General features: G+C 51.8%; 2 protein-coding genes across 2 annotated transcripts in view; one reads left to right on the top strand and one right to left on the bottom strand.

Annotated features, from left to right (window-relative positions):
• STX6 (syntaxin 6) overlaps window positions 1–9676 on the top strand; it is a 47144-nt gene extending 37468 nt beyond the window's left edge. Inside the window, exon 8 of the mRNA XM_020868819.2 lies at window positions 3952–9676. Coding sequence (XP_020724478.1) covers window positions 3952–4028 — 77 coding nt within the window. The 3' untranslated portion in view covers window positions 4029–9676. The remainder of the gene's footprint in view (window positions 1–3951) is intronic.
• Window positions 9677–17952: 8276 nt separating this feature from the next.
• Window positions 17953–21421, bottom strand: part of KIAA1614 (KIAA1614 ortholog) — a 41763-nt gene continuing 38294 nt past the window's right edge. Inside the window, exon 10 of the mRNA XM_020868851.2 lies at window positions 17953–19108. Coding sequence (XP_020724510.2) covers window positions 18915–19108 — 194 coding nt within the window. The 3' untranslated portion in view covers window positions 17953–18914. The remainder of the gene's footprint in view (window positions 19109–21421) is intronic.

Below are 21421 nucleotides of genomic sequence, written 5' to 3' on the forward strand. Positions count from 1 at the left end.
CACGGGTACGCTTGTTCAGATCCCTTTCCTCTGGCACATTTTTGTCAGACTTCGGGGTCAGGAGATGGAAGGCTAGCACACGCAGGCCTGGTCTCTGGCTTGCGGGCTTCGCCTGGGAAGAGGCTTTGTGGTCCCCGCCATGGCGAGGCTGGCGCTGACGTTTCTTCTGGTGGAGTAACTTTCTTTGCACTTACAAAATCCTTCATTTTCCTTTTTTCTTATTTCCTTGCCAAAAGAGGGAATTGATTTTAATTAAGTTACTAATTACTGTTTCTCCTGGACTGACTTTTCATTGCAAGAAAAACCTCTACATTTCAGAAGATGGCCTTGCAGATCTCATTTAAACTGTTTTTATTTGAATCTGTAGTAAACTATTCCAGCAAATTTGTACCAGGCAGGGGATGAAGAAGTTAACTTTTTTCAAATTAGTTACTGTGTAGGAAGATGTGTTCCAGTGACTATTTTTTGTTACTATAACTTATCTTCTCTAAGAGAAATAACATTTTTTAAATCAGAGAAAATAGAGTATCTTTTTTTTTCTCTATTCGGTGGGAGTCTCTGGGTGAAGGGAGGAACTGAGACATCCTTCAAGGTCATCTAAGTGTTCTTGAACCAGAGCACCCCCTCCCCCATCAGAACATCCCCTGTGTCTTGACACCTTTCTTCAGTTGATTTCCTCTTATTACATCTATATGACAGTCTTAACAGTCCACTGTTGGCTTTTGAGGCAAAATTTAAATACAAGTGTATATTTGCTTTTCAGCTGTTTAACTCATAGTCAAGTTACATAAGACTTCTCTTGGGCTCTGTTTCTTTTATATATTAAAAAAATAGGATGATGCCTACCTCTCAAGGTCATCGTAAGAATGAAATGAAATAATAATTAGTATATAAATGTTTAACAGTGTCTCTCATGTATTAGTACACAGTAAGTGTTTGAAAAAAAAGAAGGGGTAAGACAGGCAGAAGATGGCCCTGGGGGACCGAGGACCTATTACATTTAAGACGAAGGGAAGCTCCTAGCCCAGCTGGTTTCCTTCTCTCTAGGGGCAAATATCTTCATGCTTCTAGCAGGCTCTTCATTGCCTGCGGCAGGCCCCAGCTCACTTCCTCTTCCACACATCTAGGAGGAGTTTTGTGAAGTCCTCGTCCCACTTACCTCTGTTCTCTCTTCTTCCACTCCTCCCCTCCTCTTTTTTTCTCCTTTAAAAAAAAAAAAAAATCTTTTTACTGAAGTATTATATAACCAGTTTCAACCAGATCTTTCACTAGTGTATATGTTAGTCACAAAGTCAAGTAGCTACTTCAGCACCGGTTTTGTCTGGAGAAGAACAGTGTAACAAAGATGCACTGTGTCCTTGTCTCCAGCATTCTGGGAATGAATAATTTAGAAAAGTACTTGCATTGTGATAAGCCCTCCGTGTGTATAAATAGCACTGAAGTCTACTCATGCAGTCTTCTACTTTTCTTTCCCCCGCAAAAAAGTTTGGGAGCAAGTAAGAACTTAAGGTATGTCCTGTCATACCTCAAGAAAGAGAGCCAAGAAACAGAGCATTTACCCTGAAAGGCCCCTGGGTTAGGACAGCTTGCCTGTGGTGTTCATTGTAATCTCTGCTCCCCAAAGAGAGTGAGCTTGGGGCCTCCTACTTGGCTGTGCTGGCTTCAATTTGATGACAGGGCAGTTTGGTGTTTGTCTCTGTTCTTTGTAACTTTTGGGAAAGTTCGCTGCTTTTCAGTCAAGCCTACATATAAAGAAAGAGTAGCAGGACACACTGGAGTTTGATTAGGCAGTTAGTGAATGCCCACATTCACAGGCCTGCAGAGGCGAGACCCCTGCCCTCCCTGTGACTGGCTGCTTTCCTGGGCAGAAATCTGCCAGGGTGCCATGCTTACTTTTTTGAATGACGCAAGAGAGACACTGGTCTTATCATTCTCCTACCCAAAAGAAGTATGTTCTTTTGAGTGGATACCCAGGTTTTCTCCCCCTCACTTTCCAAAATTCTGTTGTTCATCTTTTCTCTTTAGGGGAGGAGACTGTTGAGAGCAGGAAAATCCTGTAGAGTCCCCTCTAGGGTTCTACACACCACCACCCCCCGCCCGCCTCCACCTGACTTTCTGAGACAGGTCTGAGCTTGCAAAAACGCTGGTTAGGACCATTCACTTGGGGTCACAAAAACCCTTGTGGTTAGTACCCACCCCTTCTGGGGAGAAGTCCGCTAGGGTGACAGCTCCCTGGGGTCACCCAGTTCACGCTTCATAGAAGCAACTTACCACTTCAAAGCAAAGTGGATTTAAAAGCACATTCCTGGATTGTGCTGGCTGTGTTCTCTTTGATGAAACCCCTGTTTAGTGCAGTTGCAGAAGAGAAAGTGATTGGAGGTGGGAGGAGGGCTGGGTAGAGGCTGATGAGAAGGAAGCTGGTTCAGTGTTGGAAGTTCAGGTCTAAGATGGCAGGATGCCTTGGGCAAGGCAGCTAGGAGGTATTTACCTTGACTGTATCATCCTAGAAGAATATAGATTAGTTATTTTAATGAGAGGATTTTTAAATTATTGTAAACATTTTTAAGGAGATGAAAGAAGGCTAGATACTTGAGTTTTCTGGACCACTGAAGTGATAGCTAAACAGGTGAATACTGTTATCTGGAATAGGCAGATTCTACCTCCCCACGCCCATTGGACTAGCCCTGTCTCAGAAAGGAACAGGTGGACCTGAGGTCTTGACCCTTATCCCACTTGCTAAGTGAGTTTCTAGCATGTGTGATGGAGAGCACAGTGAGCCACTGGAAAGATTCTTGCTTTACTTACTGTTGGTTGGTAGCAGTTCTGTTGACTGGTTCTAAGACTTTGCTGTCTGCAACATTTTATTTTACTTATGTGTTTTATGGACCTGGCATTGCTTTGTGGAAAGTTCCATGGTCTATTTTCCTAGATTCAGACCTTTTTACAATGTGATTCTCAATAGCAGTGTTGTGCTAAAATCTTTCAAATAAACTTTTGAATTGGTAGATGCACCTTTTTTACTTAAACAGAACTCTTGCTTGTAGCAGCTGAGCCCCAGTGTTACAGGCTTTAATCTCAGCTTGACCTTTTGTGCAGAGTGGCAGGGGTCCTCTGTGGGGAGCCGGCTCGCTCTTCCTACATCTGCCCAAGCAAAGGGTGCGTCCTGAGGACGACAGCATCCTGTGCCAAGTGTGGGCCCACAGAGTGTGCCTGGTCCTCACGGCAGCCCTGTGAGTTAGGGGCACTCAGCAAGGACTGTGGACCAGAGCCTGTGGGGGCCCTTCTCTAGTCCATCCCCCGGGGCCTCCTTGCTCTGGGGTCATTAAATGGGCTCTGACCACTTTGTTTCCTGCGCCTGTTCTAAATTGTGAGTAGGGCAGAAAGGTTCAGAAAAGACATTCCACTTTGATTTACAGAGATGTTCTTGTCAGTTACTTTAATGTGGTTAAGTGATCTTTCTCGCCCAGGATGATGTGAAGCCTATCACACACGCATGATCACTGCAGCTTGCTTTTTCAGCTTTTTGTTTCCTAAAGTGACCACCAGCAGCTTTCATCTCCTTTCTGTCCTTCCGTTGTGCTCCTTGAGAAAAGACCATGATTATTGTTTAGTTAAATGATGTGACTTTGGTGGGAGATTAAAGCGGATGAGCTTTGACCCATAACACCAATGCCAACACCTTTTCCAGGGATGTGATAACCACCTGCAGAAAGCTGCAGCCCATCAATCTTAAGAAACTGAGACACAAAGCCAGTACTTCTTTGAGGCTGGCTTTTGGGGTACCGGCAGGCCAGGAACAGCAGCAGCTGAGTGCCAGGCCCGGGCAGATTGGGGCATCTCTTTCCCACCATTTGCCCATTCTGTACCCAGGTGTTGCCTTACCTGTCCTGTAACTGTGTCCTGGGGAGTGTAGGGCCCTGGGAGAGCTGACCCCCATGTCCTGTCTTCCAGATCGGCGCCAGTGGTGTGCCATCGTGGTCCTCTTCGTGGTCCTGCTCGTGGTGCTGATCCTCTTCTTAGTGCTGTGACGGCGGGGCCCCGGCTTGCTTCCTGCTGCACACACGCCCTGGGGCAGACGGAGAAGCAGCGCGCGGCAGGCTCCTCGCGGCCCTCTCCTGGAAGCACAGCCTGAGCTGACTTTTCTCTCTGTGACCCCACCGCGGAGACAGCGCCTCCAGCCCAGCGTGGGGAGGGCCGGTGGGCAGAGGAAGTCGACGACTGTGTGCTCCTGGCTCCCCGGCTCCCATTCCGAGGACAGCTGGCCCTGCTTTGCTCCCGCCCCGGACCTCGCTTCCCCCAGAGGGCCTTCGAGGAATCCAGGAAGCTTCGCGGACTCGGCTCCCGTTGGCTGACGCTCATTCCATCCGTCTTTGGCAGCTCTTTTCTCCCGTTCAGACCCGTCACTCATCAGACGGCTCGCGCTGGCTGTTGCAGAAACATCACAGCAGGTGTGAGTGCCTGGACAGGTCTCGCATCCTGTCGAGGTGGCGCTGTCACACTCCTGAGAGCTGGTGGTTAGTGGGGCAGAGAGCTCCGAAGTGCTTTGTGATAGAAGATGCAGTGATTGGTTTTTCAGGGGTGAGTGCTAGGGTGAAAGTGCTTCTGTAGGCGCTGTTTTTTGTGGTAGGAATAACCAGTGGAAAAGAATGAAAAGCACTGGGCTTTGGGGCTGCTGGCAACTTGTGACTTGAATCAAAGGGAGCACGAGGCAGCAGGGCACAGCCGTGGAGGGCGGGTGAGGTCGCCGGGGTCAGGCCCTTGCTGGATTCATTCCACTGTCCTACAGCCACCTCCCCAGAGGGGCAACTTGCATTCCTAGGGGGACCCTGAAATGAGCGGCTCAGAGGCTCACGTGAGTGGCCTGAGGTCCCAGGGTGGCATCCCCAGCAGTTATTTTATTCCGGCAGCACTCCGCCTTGAGGGCTGGCAGTGGTCAGTATGTTAATGGCATTTATCAGAAACCATAATGTCAAAAAAGGCTAGTTCTGGACCAGATTTTTCTTACCCTGTAATTGTAAGGATGGGTAGGTAAACGTGGTTCCTTTTTCTCTAAGACAGTGTGGTTTATCATCCATTCAAATAACTGAGCTCTTCCGGATTTAAATGACAGATGCTTTCATTGGGTTTTAGTTGCTGACCCTGCTGAGACACTATACACTCCAAGCTTCTGGTGACTTTTAAAATGCCTCCAGTGTACATGTGTATATAGGATATTTTTATAACTTCCCTGATGAAAACCTAGGATTGAAGTAGCAGCTGAGCCTGGAGCCAGCGTGTGGCGGTGGCAGCTGCCGGTCCCTCCTCACCATCTCCCTCTGCACTTATGAAGCAACATCTGGGAAGAATTCTGGCTTCGACTCCTGTCTCTTCATCTTTCGGGGTCCATTCCTCAGCACACTTTTTTCCTCCTTTCTTTCTTTGTATCTTTTTTGTGTCGAGCTTCTGTTTTCCCTTTTTTTGTGTGTGTGATTTGCAGTGATGTACTTGCCTAGCTAACCCTTGAATTGCACTTTGGAATAAATTCTCATAACAATTTTTTTAAAGAAGGGTATTTTCTCGTGTTTAGGATCATGGTAGGTCAGGAAATCTGCCTGTGGATGAAAAGCTGAAAGCAGGGTTTATAAAATTAAAAGGGTGGTTGACATCCACGTTTACACTCCACTCTACTTGATATGTAAGTTATTTCTTTTCAAATTAGGGGAAAAAGTGATCTTTACAAATGGCTTCAGATGTGGGGTACTAGATTACTTCTCCAAGTTTTGAGCTTGTTAAAGTAGTCTCCTACAAGCCGAAGACAACAGCTGGTCCTTAAAATGTCTTTGTTAACATCCATGTGGACCCTGTCTCAGTCCTGTGATCCCCACCTTCCACGTTACACAAAGTAGCCGGCTTGTTGATTGCCCTGTTTAAACGCCATGCTGTTCTCCGGGTGTTACCAGATTGATGGTGTCCTTCAAAACTGACATTGTGTCTGCGTGGCCTGTTGGGAACACGCTGGTCATTAGTAAGCTTCTCCCCAGGCTTCAGGGACCAAATTTTGTGATGCCAAAACTTAACTACTAACTGTTTGGGGATATTGAGAGTTGGCAGACTTGCTCATTTAAGGTGTTTGCTAAACTGTGGCTATTGCAAACCAGACTGAAAAGGAAGCTATTTAGAAAGTTTACTTAAAAGCCAGGCAATGCGTTTTCCCTGTCTCTGACCGTGGAGGAGCTGTTCTCTGATAGGCCACCTTTTAATGTGTTTGTCGGAGCCACACAGCCCCAGGTGACCTGATCCTGGGTCTGACCCTGGCTGTTGTATATCAGGACTGGGCAGTCACTGCAGACCAATGTTCATTTGAAGGCTCCCCAGTGAAATTCCAGACTTGCAGACAGAGCTTGCCAGGGGCTTAGTTTCATTTCTAAGGATAAATGTTTCCTCATCAGTGACCTAATGCTGTGAGTTCCCTGCTATGATCCACTGACCCTCAGTGGTGGAATGCGGGGTGGGACAGATGCCCACGATACCTCCATGAGGCTTAAAGGCACTTCGTGTAGCCATGGGGCCTTTCCCCTCCTCAGCATGTACTTCATCCATATTCGTCATTGCTAAAAAAGCTGGCAGGATACGATGGATAACAGAAAGAGCTCAACTTCTGTTTATTGGGAGAACATTTTACTGATCAATTGGTTGGGCAGGGTGGGTAGAATGGGGGAATGAACCACTGAAAGAATTTGCCAGAGCAGGAATCCAGCTGGGAAACCCAAAACACCTTTAGTTTTTAGTCCTGGTTTTTGATCTTGTCTGTGTGAACTGTGAAAAATCACAAACACACTCTGTGTGCCTCTACCGTGTGGCAATTGGATGTCACAGCATGTGTGTTACATGAGGCTCTTCACGCCAGAGCCGGGGGAGAAGCTTGGTAACTTGCCCATTATTCTCTGCTTTTAGCCAGAGTTAGACAGACTGATGGGTCTGGTAGCCAACAACTTGGCAACTTCCAGTCCTTCTCACCTCGTGAGATTAAGGGCTGCGAAGAGAAATGCAATCTTAACTCCAGCAGAAATCTGTCTCTGTGAAGTGTTTTACCTTCTGTAAGTGAAGGTGGCGGAGCCAAGATTTTTCTTTTGGTTATTTCCCTGGCTGTCAAGTGAGACCATTACCACCTTTCTCGAGAATTCATAGCATCTGAAGATCTAAAACCAACTGATAGATACGAGTTGCTTTTCCACTCTGGAATTTGTACCATGAGGTGTTACCTGGTACACAGGACAAATCTGTAAACAAAATTCGGACCGTCTAGAAAGCTCAAGTTCTAAAATATGGGACACAGTACTGCCAGTGCGCCCTCTCTGTCTTCCTCTCACTGGCATTTCTGCCCCTTCCAGGTTTTTTAAGAAAAAAAGATTTTTTAAAGACTGTTCTTTGTCTATCAAGTGCAGAGAGAAGGTGAAGCCAAAGGGCCCGCAGCCCCACAGTCCGGCAGCCCCGTGCCCGAGCCCAGGGCACAAGAACGGGGCCCAGGGTAGGACCCTGCGGCCTCCCGCTCCCAGCCTCTGTCTGTGGGGCAGGGGGGAGCTCCCTGGTGGGGGGAATTAGCCTTCCTGCCCCGTTTGGTTACCCGTACCCAGCTCCCAGTCTGTGCTGAAACCAAGGAGCTCCTTTGGTCTGCCTGGTGACACTCACAGGGAGACTGCTGACCGCTGTCTGCTGTCGGGTCCAGAAACCCAGGAGAGTTCTGAGTCGAGAGAACAGTCCTCAGACACCAGAACAGCCCTGCTGTGAACCTGGAGGCCAGAGCTCCAAGCTCGCTGACTTCTGGGGTGTTAGCGCCCTTAACAGCAGACTCGAAGGACTTAGGGTCACTTAGCTCAGTCCTCTTGTTTTCAGAGCTGACACCCTTTCAGCTCCCTGGGCAGACGGGAGTAACTGGGTGGGCTGCAGTCCAGGCTTGGCACCAGGGAGCCCACCCGCTCTCGGGGACAAGCCGAGCTCAGCGACAGGACGGAGGCTCGTAGTGACCTGTGCTCCCTGCTGAGCTCAGCCACGTGACATCTTTTGCTTTTGGATGAGCACGAGGCTCTGAATGTTACAGTGGCGCTCTGGTCGTGTCGCTGCGATGTCTGTGGGTTGGAAGTGCTTTGTTAGGTGATATGACCGTCTCTTTACTAGGACAGACACTTGGGGAGGTGAGAAAGAAAGGACGAGAACTTGGCTTCCCTCTGACACGCTAACGTGTTGGTGCTGTTTTCCTTTGCGTGTGACCCGTGTCCAGAAATGCCCTTCCCCGAGGCCGTGCAGAGGGGAGCTGTGCTTGGCATTCAGGCGCCTGCCCTGCTGCTTGGGCTTCACATGAACATTTCACGGTCCTGACCCTTTGTGAGAAAGTGTATTTAGCCTTTTTTCTCTTAAAAGTTATGAGTTATCCAACCTGGAAGCCACTTGATTTTCCAGGGGGGTATTAGAAACAAGACCACCCAGCTTCGTTGTCCGCAGACCGGAGCTCGTGGGCTTGTTCCCTGGCGGCAGCCCAGCGCCCTGCTCCAGCCCAGCTTTCTGGCAGCCCTGGGGGTGGGGCCAAGTTCAGGGAGATTCTTTTCCTGCTCTGCAGAAAGTAGGTTTTGGCTGAGACTGGGCTACTGAATGGGAATTGTGACCCCACAGCTAGTCGGTTCCGGGACAGGCAGCCGTCCTAATCCTCAGGAAAACAGTGTGAATGTACCCTGTTGTCTGTGCGGGGTGAGGGGAGGCCAGGCAGGTGTCCCACTAATAAGGCATTGAAACTGCTTGTGAGCACCATGTGATGACGTCCTGACTGACCCGGGCTGGGAGAACGCCCAGGGTGGGGGGCGGCCTGGAAACCAGGAGAGGGCCAAAGCAAGCAAGCTGTAAATGATGATGGATTCGGGTTTTTAAGTGGAAATATGCTTTCACTGGCTCACTTGTAATCAGAAATTAGTGTAATTAAAAGTTGTGTAATACGTGGCAATGCTCAGCAGGACTAAACCATTGTTTTTTTTTTCTTTCAAGGATAAATAACCTTAGAGCATTTTATTTTTAATTAGCTAGAAGGTACAAAGTGAAAGAAGTGAGATCAGTGATTAGAAATGCAAAGGCCATGGTGATTTCCAGATGATGCTTCCGCCCCAGCTCTGGCACCCCAGAACAGTGTCAGAGCCCTGGGGCCAGCAGTTCCAGCCTTGCTGTAGGTAGGTCTCGCTTCCTCCACACAGTGGCTGGCAAGTGTGGAGTGGGACCAGTGGCGGCCGCACCCCCTGGGGACTTGCTCAAAATGCAGGTTCTAGGGCCCCACCCCAGACCTGCCAACTCAAAGACTGGGATGGGGCCAGTGGGCTGTTTAACAAGCCCTCCAGGGGATTCTGATGCCCACCCAAGTTTGAGAACCACTGCTCCTGCATTGTGGAATTTAGGCTACAGTAAACCACCCCTGTTGTAAAATAAAACAGCTTCATGGCCTTGATTGTAATCCTGACATTAAAATTTGATGACACAATAAACTTGAAAACTTTTGAAAAATACTTATGTTTAAAAAAGCCTCCACTAGCCATCCTTAAAAGTGATATTTTTACACCCAGAAGTTTATCAGTGATGTTTCTTACTTCTACTTTGAAATCATGTTACAACTGTACAAAGAATACTGTTCAGTATTAAAGAGAAATGGAGAGACCATGAACTTTGTCCTAGTTTTTTATTTGGTTGGTTTTTATTTTTAGTTCTTTTCAGACTGAAACAGCTGCCTCCCCTCCTCCTGCTCGCACTAATAAACATGGACATGTGCATGTCTGGGGTAGGAAAAGTGTGTGGCTGGTGTGAGATGTGAGTTCTAAATTGTTTTCTCTGGCTGAGTAAGTTATATATGAATTCTTTTTTTTTTAAATATATGAATTCTTAAACCCCCAGACAGTCATACTATGCATTCACAATATCATACAGCACGGTGTCAGTTGGGATGAAGCACCTGGGGGTCAGAGAGACTAGAACACAAAGGAACCAACTCCCTGACTTGCTCTTCACTGAAGTGTCGGCACCAGTACTGCCCACGCCTGTCGGTAGTCAGACGAGCTTGCCTTGAGCTCTCTGGGCCAAGGTCAGGTTCTGTGAGCTCCTTAACAGGGGTCTTCACTTCTGCCGTCGTCGTCCTTGCTCAGACTGAGCGCGTTCTGTGTATGTGCCAGGCACTGTTCTAGTAAGTTCTGTTAACCCATCTAGTACTGGAAATGCCTATGTGAACTGGAGAAGTTTCCTCGTTTAGTCTTACCGCAAATCCGCACATAAGGAAACCGAGACACGAGTAGTCTCTCAAGGTCCATCCACAGCTGGTGAGGGGCAGAGCTGTGTACTGTGTCCCCCACACCTCGCTTGGAAGTTGGCCCAGCAGTGCTTCCCGAGTCAGCCTGATGACCCCCTGACCTGATAATTAGAAGGGGCAGAGGTGAGTCACCATACTCACAGCCTCACTAGAGGAGTGAGTGCTTATTGAGAGTTACAGTAACTATTTCAGGAGGAGGAAATGGTTCTACGTATCTCCTGATAAAAGCCGATCACCTCCCCACAGGGACAACATGGACCCCATGGCGTGGACCAAGGGGAGATGCACGTCCCCACGGCTGAGAGGTCCTCTTCCCCCAGCACCTTGACCCTGCTCCCAGCTCTGCTGTTGTTCCAAAGGTCCCACTGGCTGCCAGTCTTACACAGAACTCATACTGGGAATGTTAAAAGGGAACGCTAGAAGCCAAAATGGAACCCACAGGAAGGCAAGACCCATCTGTGCCACCAGGCTGTTTTCACTGTTGAAGAGGACAAATTTCAAATGTGTGCCTCCATCCTTGGAATGTCCAGGGTGTCAATCGTCTGGGCATAGGATTCCCCTCCACCCCCCACACAAGGTGCTGCCAGCCAGAACTCAGCAGTGGTTCCTGTTTGGCACAGGCAGAGCCCGAGCACAAACGTCCCCACCAGCCCCCCTCAGGGAGGGAGTGATGGGCTCCCGAAGTCGCCCTGGACGTGGACTCCCAAAGACAGCATCTCTGACTTCTGCAGGGCTGCTGCCTCCCTCCCAGTCTCTGTTCACCCTGATGTGCACCATTAAATGGCCCCGTCTCTATTCACAAAAGCTCACAAGAGTGGGCAGCCTTCGGGAAGGGTCATCAACTCTTCCAGGACAGCAAATTTCCAAAGTTTTTTATCTCATTAGCAGCTAATAAAGCTAATACTTTTGGCCAACATTTGATGATAATCTGGTATGCCAGCAGGTCTTTGACCAAGGCCTTAGGGACTGGGTCTGTTTATTCTCACAACCCCATGAGGGAAATACTGTTGAGGCCCATTTTAATGTCTGAAAACCGTGGCATGGAGCAATTAAGAATCTTCCCCAAGATGACAACCAGTGCATGATAGAATGGGAACCAAGTTCTGACGGATGATGCAGCCTTTCTGAGTAGTCACTATTTAGGTTTCAGGGGTGGCGAGCAGATGTTTCTCTCACCAAGCCATTGTTCTAACCAGAGAAACAGCAGGTCAAACTGAGGAGAGGAAGGCTCAGATAACCTGCAGTACAAGTAAGCAGCAGGTGAAAGCATTGAACTAGAAGTGCCAAAGATGGTCATGATGGACGCCAGCCACTTTGAACTTGACCATAACTCAATCCCTATAAGCCTACTATAGAGTTCAAGAAATCTGGTCAGGGACCTCGGGCAGGTCAGCCTTGCTGATAAAACGTTCTGGAGCTTTTGTTCCTTTGGCTGGAAATGTGTAAAACAATAAGTGAGCCAAGCTCATTATATAAACTCAGAAAAGGCTGGAGACAGTCTGAGGAGCACAGGATGAGAAAGCTGTGGCGTCCAAAGGTCACTGTAAGCCCCTGTGGCTGCCAGCGTTCCTTGTTCCTGAGACAACACTGAGCTGGGAGGGAAGCTGGGACTGCCTCTCCTGGGAAAGCTTTCTGCTCAGCAGGTGCAGAGGGGCCGCCTGCCCGGGGCTACCACTGTGGCCCTTGCACACTGGTTTGTCTCTCCACACAGCTGTAACTGCTTTCACCCTGGGGATACGGGCATCCCAAGGACAGGGCAGGCCTCTCCCCAGGGCCCGGCATCAGGCCAGAACCCTAAGAGCAGCTTCACACTGTGAGTCGGGGCCCGAGTCCAGACTGCAGAAGGACAAAACAAAGGCAAGCCCAGCAGGCAGCTGGGCATCCACCGGAGAGCCCGGATACCCTCCAGGCCTGGCAGGACAGCTGTTAAGGCCTGGCTCTGTGGGCAGAGTGTCAGAGCCAATTGCCGCAGCCCCTTCCTTGGCGCCCAGCACAGTGACCTGGCCAAACCCCAGCCTGAGAGAGCTGGGCAGACCTGCCTGCCAAGGAAGGCTGTTGCCATTTTCAAGCAGGTGCTCTGGCTGTCTAGGAGAAAGGGAAACTTCAGAGAGGATGATGGAGAGGGAGGGAAGGAAAGGGATCAGGTGACAGCCTGGGGTGGGAAATGGGCAGATGAGTCAGGGAAGTCTAGTTGTTGCCAGGTAACTTTGGTGGAAGATAAATAAGCAGTTCTATGGGGAAAGAACTGCAAGGAAGAGCCCTTGAGATGAGATTGTACAGGAGTTCAGCAGAGGGGGCCATAGTCAGCATGCAGGAGTTGAAACTGAGCAGGACCCAGTGGGGCTCCTGGACATGGAAGCCTTTCTGTCCCCCTTTTCTTGTTCGTAGGGGACAGACTCCAGCCTCCATGCTCTTCCCTGAGTTCCAAAGGGACTCGAATAGCTGCTAATCAGGGAAGAAATGGAAGAGACACACAAGGAGGAACAGTCAAGAAACAGTTGTACAGCCTTGCAGCAGGGTCCTGGTTCCTTCTCAAGGGATACAACACATAACAGTATCTTTGACTAAGTGTGTTAGTCGCTCAGTCATGTCCAACTCTGTGATCCCATGGACTGTTGCTTGCCAGGCTCCTTTGTCCTTCCAACTCTCCAGGCAAGAATACTGGAGTGGGTAGCCATTCTCTTCTCTGGGGGATCTTCTTGACCCAGGGATCGAACCTGGGTCTCCTGCACTGCAGGTGGATCCTTTACTGACTGAGTGACCAGGGAAGCCCATCTTTGACTAAAACTCCCAACAAATGAAAGATGTTAGCATTCTTCATTCCAGAGAAGACCACCTGAGGCCGGACTGAAGGAACCAGAGAAGCTCATCCTGAGATTACCTGGGACCAGATTAAAGGAGTGCAGGCCCTGGACACATCCTAGTCTTATCAGTAATCCCATCCTTGAACCAGTACTATAAAACTCCGCACCAGATCCTTCCAGGGTGGCACACACAGTTTTCAAAGGAAGAGCCTGCTGTGTCTCCCATTGCTTGGTAAAGCAATAAAGCTATTCTTTTCTCAGTTCAGTTGCTCAGTTGTGTCTGACTCTTTGTGACCCCCTGGACCGCAGCATTCTTTTCTACGTCACCCAAAATTCTGTCTCCAGATTTGGCTCTGGTGCACAAATTTTCGGCATCAGTGTCATGGAATGCTTCTGTGGGTGGACATGTCTAACATATTTGAAGGTTGTCTGGGGTCCACGGGTGGACATGGGGGAGACTGCCCCAACAAAAACACACGGATAAGATAAGTGGGTGGATGAGTGAGTGTGTGGAGTTGGGATGCAGTGGAACCAAGAAACCAGCAACTGAAGTTTGAAGCTCAAGCCAAAAACTGCCCTTGTGGGAATCCCACTGCCAGTGGCCAGCTTGCAGGACCAGGAAGCCCTGTCCCGTCACAGTGCCCCACCCCGGGTGCAGGCCTCTTCAAGGTGACAGGGATGCAGGAGCAAGGATGCCTCTTGCCACCAGGAGCCCAGCGTTCACACCAGCCCTCAGGCCAGGATTCAGCAGCTCCTAAGTTGGGCAGCGCTGGGTCCTGAGGGCAGAATGGAGGGGCCAGCCTCCCAGCCTCAGCTCCAAAGACGGTTCTATGCCGCCCTCAGAGCAGAACATGCTTCAGATTACAACTCTGGGACACACACGTCTTAAAGGAGCATTTTCCATACAAAACCTAATCTTGCCTTGTGTGAAGCACTGTTTTTTATTTTTTAATGCCGGTCTTTCTTTAAAATATTTTGTGACCCACTGGTAGTTGTGCCTGCAGTTCAGAAACACTGCTCTGTAAAATGATTTGCCCACCTCTGTTCCCCCAGCCAGGAGGTGGGAGCACCAGCTCCATGTCCCTGAAGGAGAACCGAAGCCAAGCCCCCCAGGCCTGCTATAGTGAAGTTCATTGCAGAGCTGGGCCTGGAGAGCTGATCACAGGCTTCAGGGGTTGGGGGTGGGGGGCTGGCGGGGTGGGAGCGATCCCCATACGATCGCTGGAAGGCAGACGCAGGCTGGGAGTTGCAGAGGGCCGGGTTCAAATCCTACCTCTGTTAATTACTTGCTGTGTGACCTTGGATAAGTAATTTAACCTGAGTCTGGTACTCCTATTTTAGTATATGTGCTGAGCACGAGTCTCGGACTCCTAATTTGCAACTCGGAGATGAGTAGTCCCTCCAGGATTGTGACCTTCCTGTCCCCAGGAGAGCTCTGGGGTATTTGAGGAGCAGGCTGAGCAGGGTGGGGGACGGCACAGTGAATGCACATCCCTGGATTCTCAGGTCCACCCTGGTTTCCAAAATTCGACTGGGGCCTGCGGTTCCTCCACCTGAGAATGCTCGGGGCACTGCGCGCACCGGGTCCCCATGCCCGCGCCCCGACACGCGTGCCGCCCGGCGTCACCTCGCTCCCCCTCACCCCCGCCCCGGCTCCAGCTCGTCCCCCTGCAGCGCCGCCAAGGCCGGGAGCGGTCTCCGCGCAGCTCCGCAGGCTGCCCTCTTCCTCCTTCTCCCGCCCCCAAAGGTGCGCTCCTCGAGGATAAAATGGGCGCCAAGCCGAGCGTCCCGGCTGTGCGGGCTGCGGGGCGTGTAAAATCCCCAAGACCCCAGCCCCGTCAGACTCCAGGCTCCAGCTCTCCCGCGGTCTAAGCGCGCCCCGACCTGCTGGACCTCCCCGGCCCCACGGAGGCGAGGACCCGGCGGCGCCGAGACGCGCTGACCGACGCAGGCGGCCCGGAGAGCAGCCGGCCCCATCCTCCTGCCGGCGCGACCGGGGCCTCCTGGGCCGCCGAGGGGCGGGGCGGGCCGACCGGACTTGCCGGCGGCGCCTGAATAGCCCAGTCGGTAAAGAATCTGCCTGCAATGCAGGAGACGCCGGTTCGATTCCTGGGTCGGGACGGTCGTCTGGAGAAGGAACTGGCAACCCACTCCAGTATTCTTGCCTGGAGAATCCCGTGGACAGAGGAGCCTGGAGGGCTACAGTCCATGGGGTCGCAAGACTCGGACATGACTTAGCGACTAAACCAGCACCACCATCTGGAACAAAGTAGCCTCGCGGACCCCAAGCCGGAGACACCCAGCGGCGCTCTCCCGAGGAGACGCACTGTCACTTCCCAGGTGCCCCTCCAGTACTGAGAAAAGGCGACCCTAAAATAAAAAGCCCAAATAGGCGTCCTTCCTCCACAAACCTGCCAGACCAGCTCAACATCCGCGGCTTTGGCTGGGGGCTCCGAGATTGCCATCCCACCGGAACAGGCTCCTGGCTGTCCTAAGGATATTGACAGGCCTGAAGCCAAAGTCGGGGCCATTTTTTGTTCCGTGCGGTTGCAGAGTCAGGTGCCTACCTCTACGAAGAGATGTCTGGACACACAGCTTACATGGCCACCGGAGGGATTAGAGGGCAGATTCAGGAGAAAGCCATACTTTTGAACATGCTGCTTATTTTCTGTGTCTGAACATCCTTTCCCTTACCTTCCTGGGAGTTCCTCCTCTTTTTTACAAAACCCTGCCTAAGAGCCTTTCCTCCCCCTTCTTAAGCAGGCCTCCCCCAGCTAATCTCAGATCACTGTCAGCCTCTCTTCCCCAGGTGCCTCCTCTCTGCACTATCCGGCCAGGTGGTGATGCTTGAGTCTTCCCCGAGCCTCTGGCCAGGTAAGGTGGAGCCTATCTTTCTCATCTGAGCTCCTGCATCTCCCACGGCCTGGCTCCTAGTTAACACAAGGGCTTCCCTAGTGGTCCAGCTGGTAAAGAATCTGCCTGCAATTTAGGAGACCGGAGTTCAATCCCTGGTTTGGGAGGATCCCCTGCAGAAAGGAATGGCTACCCACTCCAGTATTCTTGCCTGGAGAATTCCATGCACAGAGGAGCCTGGTGGGCTACAGTCCATAGGGTCACAGAGTCAGACACGTCTGAGCGACTAACACTTTCTCAGTGAGAAGGTTCTGATGGCCCTGTGGGAGGCGTGGATGCCGCAGGGCTGGACCTAGCTGTCCAGGTCAGCAGTTCCCCAGGCAGAACAGTCGGGGAAGGTCACACAGGAAGCTGGGGAATCCAAAGCCCCCTCCTACCCACACAAGTCGGGGCCCAGCATCGCTTTACTCCAGGAGGGAGCACCCTCGGCCTCCGTGGAATTAGTAAAGCAGGTCTCCTTCACACACAACCCGTAGCACCTCCCTCCCTCCTTCCATCCAGCCTTTTTTTTGGCATGGGGGCCAGGCGGGGGGGGGCTTCGGTAGGAAGAGTGGGCCCCCAGTCAGAGTACTAGGTCTGAACGGCCTGTCATCACTGCTGAACTTGGTTCTCCATCTGTGTAAAAGAAGACAATAAATGGGACATCCTTGGCAGGACTAGTTTAAGGATGAAATAAGATGTGTTAGAAGCCTGATCCCGCACCTGGGATCTAACAGATGCAGCTGCTCAGGGTTCCTTAGAAACCTTCCCCTACCCAGTCCCAGCCCAAGCACCCCACTTCCCAGCTGGGGCTGAAGAGGCATGTTATCCTGGTTATCCTCACCAGACAGAGAAAAGAGCAGGCCTTTTTGCCTCTAGAAGCATTTTTCAACATGAAATTTCCTCAGAGTCTTATGAACACAAGGCCACAAGTGCAGGAGATGCCAGGGTTTCCCCACTCTTGTAGTTCCTGTTTTGGGGCCATTTCTATGCTGTGGGGGGACTGGGCTGGTGTCTGAGTTATCCCAGCGCCCTGTTCACACCTGGAAGACCCAAGTAGTTGTTCCACTGATCCCGCTGCTCAATCCCGTCACCCTGACCCCAGGCCAGCGCAGCCTCCCCAGCCTGCCGTGCTGGGGGCTCTGGGAGCTGTCCTTCCCCGATAGCCTCCAGGGGAGTAAAGAGGGGTTTTAACCGGCTGCTGCTGCTAAGGCCCTGGGACAGGAGAACACTCACTCCCACACACACACACATGCCTGACCTCCCCCACAACTGCCCGTCATCTTTCTCTCAGACCACATGTCTCCTGGGAGAGCTCACTCCACACACACACACACACACACACACACACACACACACACACACACACACACACACACACACACACACACACACACGACTGCCTGACCTCTCCCCACCCCCCACCACTGCCTGTCATCTTTCTCTCAGGCCACATGTCTCCTGGGAGAGAACACTCACCACACACACACACACACACACACACACGACTGCCTGACCTCCCCCTTCCCACTGCCTGTCATCTTTCTCTCAGGCCACAAGTCTCCTTCAGCAACCGTGCCTGCTAAGAGCTGCAGCCACACACACGGTAACCTGATTCTGCAGTGTTTTCACCACAGCCTGCCCCCAGCAGCCCCGGGTTGCCCACCCCCACTGATCCCATCTGAGGACCCTTAGCTCTGGTCTCATGCTCCTAAAGGCACCTTGCCCAGCGCTCCTCTTCCAGCCAAAGAACAACCTCTGGAGGCTTCCGCCTCAACCCTGGCATCACCCCAACCCCAGAGGCCTCCCCAGCTCCCCCTCTGGCATGCCAACACAGCCCACTGCCATGCCTGTGTCCTCCCTCCCCCTTCCCCCCAGGCCCCTGTCAGGCTAGTGAAGGTCAAGTGAACATTCAGCCCAAAATTTAGCGACTCAAGAGTGGGAGACGTTTTGGCTTTGCTTTTTAATAATTTAAGACTACTTCCAGAGAGTCCCAACACTTTGGGCAGTGGAAGTGCCAGGCGGGATGGCCCCTCCCCCTGCCCGAGTGCCCTGCCGTCTCCCTGCCAGCGACCCACCCACAGCTGCCCCCAGGGAGTCTGGGCTGAGAGCTTGTGGCTGAGGACAGCCTGGCACCAGCCTCACTCTGGGCGGGAGCAGAGGTCAGGGCGGTGTGGGGCAGGGTTGGTCTGGCCAGTCCCAATGGCCACAGCTGCACTTCCCTAAAGTTGGTCTCGGTTTCGTTTTGTTCCTTCAACCTCATATATCAAAAAGATTTCCCAGAAACCCTTAATATTCTGACTACCAGATAACATCTCTCAGATATTCTCACACCAGACACATGTTGCCGATTTTTGGTTTGGGATATATGGTCCACTAAGGCTGTGACTCCTGGACACTTGGTCGATTTTTGGAAAAAGAGCAAAGGTGTCAGATGGGAGCTGGGAGAAATGAGACTGAAAAAGGCAGGCTCAAGGCCAATATGGCCAAGTACTTTCTTTGGCTCTGGAGTGAGAGGAGCTGGGGGAGCCCCCGACAGTGTGGGACGGGGCCTGGGGGTAAGGCGATGATGCTTAGGGACCAACCGAGGGACCCACCGAATCTCTCTCCTCCTGCTGCCAACAAAGGTGCCAGAAGACGGTGACCCCACCTCAGGCCTGGTCAGGGCCGGAGACCCATTCCCTTCCCTGCTTCTGCATAAATTAACATCCTTAAACAAAACACACAAGCAGGCTCCTTCCCTCTGCAAGTATGGTCAGTCACAGAAGCCCGAGGGGCTGCACGCCACCGCGTTCATTTTCAGTAGACAAAGCAGCTTTGTGAAGCACATTCCCAGCCACCCCCGGGGCAGTTCGGGGTTTCCAGCGGGGTCGGGGGGTGACAGTGAGGGCCAAGGCACCTCTGCATCACTGTGGGACAGGCCTCTGCCTCAGCACCCGGATTGACAAGCTCTCCGCATGGGCCAGGAGCTCCCTCACGTGAGCCAAGCCCAGCCCTGCAACCTTGGCCCCGTTCACCTCAAGGATCTCATCCCCCACCCCCAGCAGCCCCGAGTAGAGCTTGGCTGTGCTCTTGTTAGCCATCTCCTGCACGTAGAACCCTGCAAAGGAAAACAGAAGAATTAACGCAGGAAATCCAAATCAAAGACACGCAGCTCTGTGGAATGCCGACCAGCTGGGTGGTGTGGGGGGGTGGGGGTGGAGGGGAGGCAGGTGCTTATCCAAGGTGCTTCACGCACGCATGCACGCACATTCCCTCATTATTCCACTTCACAACCACAACTCGATTTATGATAGAGCAGGCCCGCCTCCACTTCATTTTTCCTTTTTTCTCTTTTAAAATGCCCCTAATACAAATAATGCCTTAAGCTGTTGTTATTCATGTATAACTCAGTGTGAATGAGCTAACCTTATCTTTTTCTGGGAGAAGCTTTGATTATAAAATAAAGAGGAAAATGTTAAGACCTATGACATGCCCGGCCCTGCTCTAGGTGGCATTCACAAATAAGACCCAGTTGCTGCTCTCAAGTAGCTGGGGGTGGGTGGTATCATTGGAGCCACAAACAAGTGAAAGTGTCAGTCACTCAGCCGTGTCCAGCTCTTTCGACTCCGTGAACTGTGGCCCGCCAGGCTCCTCTGTCCAGGGTTGCCATTCCCTTCTCCAGGGGATCTCCCTGACCCAGGGATCGAACTCATGTCTCCAGCCTTGGCAAGCAGGTTCTTAACCACTAGCGCCACCTGGGAAGCCCAGGGAATAGCGAACAGGCTGAGGTCAAACCCAAACCTCATTTGCTTCCCCAGATTGTCTAGGACCAGCCCTGGCTTCAGTCTTCCTTGGATATGGATCCTTAGAATTCAGAGGCATCTGGGCAAAAGCCCAGGAAACACAGAAATTCTGGTTGGTTAGTTGGTTTAGTTGCTAAGTTGTGTCCAACTCTTGCGAACCCATAGACTGTAACCCACCAGGCTCCTCTGTCCATGGGATTCTCCAGGCAAGAATACTGGAGTGGGTTGCCATTTCCTTCTCCAGGGGATCTTCCCGACCAGGGATCAAACCCAGGTCTCCTGCAGTGTAGGCGGATTCTTTACCAACTGAGCTACGAGGGAAGCCCCCATAGAAATTCAAGCCGCCTGTTTCCAGTCAGGTTTCCAGGCTCACTTTTCCTGTCTGCATACACTCTCCCCTCCAGGGTCCCCGAGGGGCCCCACCCGGCTGGGACCATTTCCTGGGTGTCTGAGGTAGGGTGAACCTGGGAAGGAGCTGCTTCTCCTTCTTTCCCCAGTTCAATTAGAGGAACTCATGTCAGCCGAGCAGGCTCTGGGGGCCTCGGGTTGGCTGGGCTGGGCTCCCTGGCCACACAGTGTAGGACAGTCCAGCTGACCAAGTGCCTACTTCTGCGGAAAACCTTTCAAACCCTCCCCTTCAGCTGTCTCTGCCTGAGGGAGCAAGGGAGCACAGGCTCTTCCAGGGAAGACGGGGTGTCCCTTATCCATGAGTGCCCCCCACCCACCGAGTCGCACCAAGTGAGCACAAGTGTGCAGAGCAGGAAGGCTGCAGGCGGGGGAGCCTGTGCCCTGGGACACGCTGGCGTGGCTTTAAGCACCCTCGCTGCTCCCCAGCCTGGGCTGGGCTGGCTGATTAGAAACACTTAGCAGCTGTCCACATCGGGCTCTCTACTTCCTCTTAAAGTCAGTGTTCTTAGAAGGGACCTGAAAGAGCATCTCCTCTCTGGCTGGAAGCCTTTTAAGACGTCTTGGATGAGTGGGAAGTCATCTCCCCAGTCCGCCCAGCCTCGTTCTGGTCCCAAGAGAAGTCAAGCTTTTCAAAGCCCACCCTCCAACACTGGGGTTTGAATGTGCACGGAAATCTCCTCTAAGGCACCCGAAGGTCTGCAGCTCTTGGGTTTAGCAAAGCCAATCTGTTGACATGTTCCGGCTCCCCGGTCTGAGCTGTGGAACTTGCTCTCGGTGCTTCTTGGCTCAACTGAGCCTTTCCTGCAAGGCTGGCTCCCTCCTGGCAAGGCCTGTCTGTCACCTTGGCTGCACAAGGCTTTTCTCGCAGCCCTTGCCCTAGCCTTCCCCTCTTCTTTCTGTGTTCTTTAGCAGCTTGCCTGCCTTGTCTGTGTGCTGGCAGTAGTGGCGGAAAGGCAGGTAAGGAGGCAGGGGAGGAACCTGCAGAAATGGCAGCTGTCCAGCAGAGCATGCCAGTGGGGAGGGATGAGAAAATCCAAAAGAATGCAGTCGGAGGACCAGACACTGCGGTCACGCCTGCCATGTAGGGGAAAGACTCCGGGGTACGTTTCACAGTTGGAAGTCATGACACAAGTATGACAGAGAGGCCATTGTAGACATTTATTGTCTGCTGGAAATGGCCTTTGTTAAGGATGTATGATCTCTGTGTTGTTTTCAGTGAG

The sequence above is a fragment of the Odocoileus virginianus genome, chromosome 11 (genome assembly GCF_023699985.2).
Source record: "Odocoileus virginianus isolate 20LAN1187 ecotype Illinois chromosome 11, Ovbor_1.2, whole genome shotgun sequence".
NCBI lineage: Eukaryota > Metazoa > Chordata > Mammalia > Artiodactyla > Cervidae > Odocoileus > Odocoileus virginianus.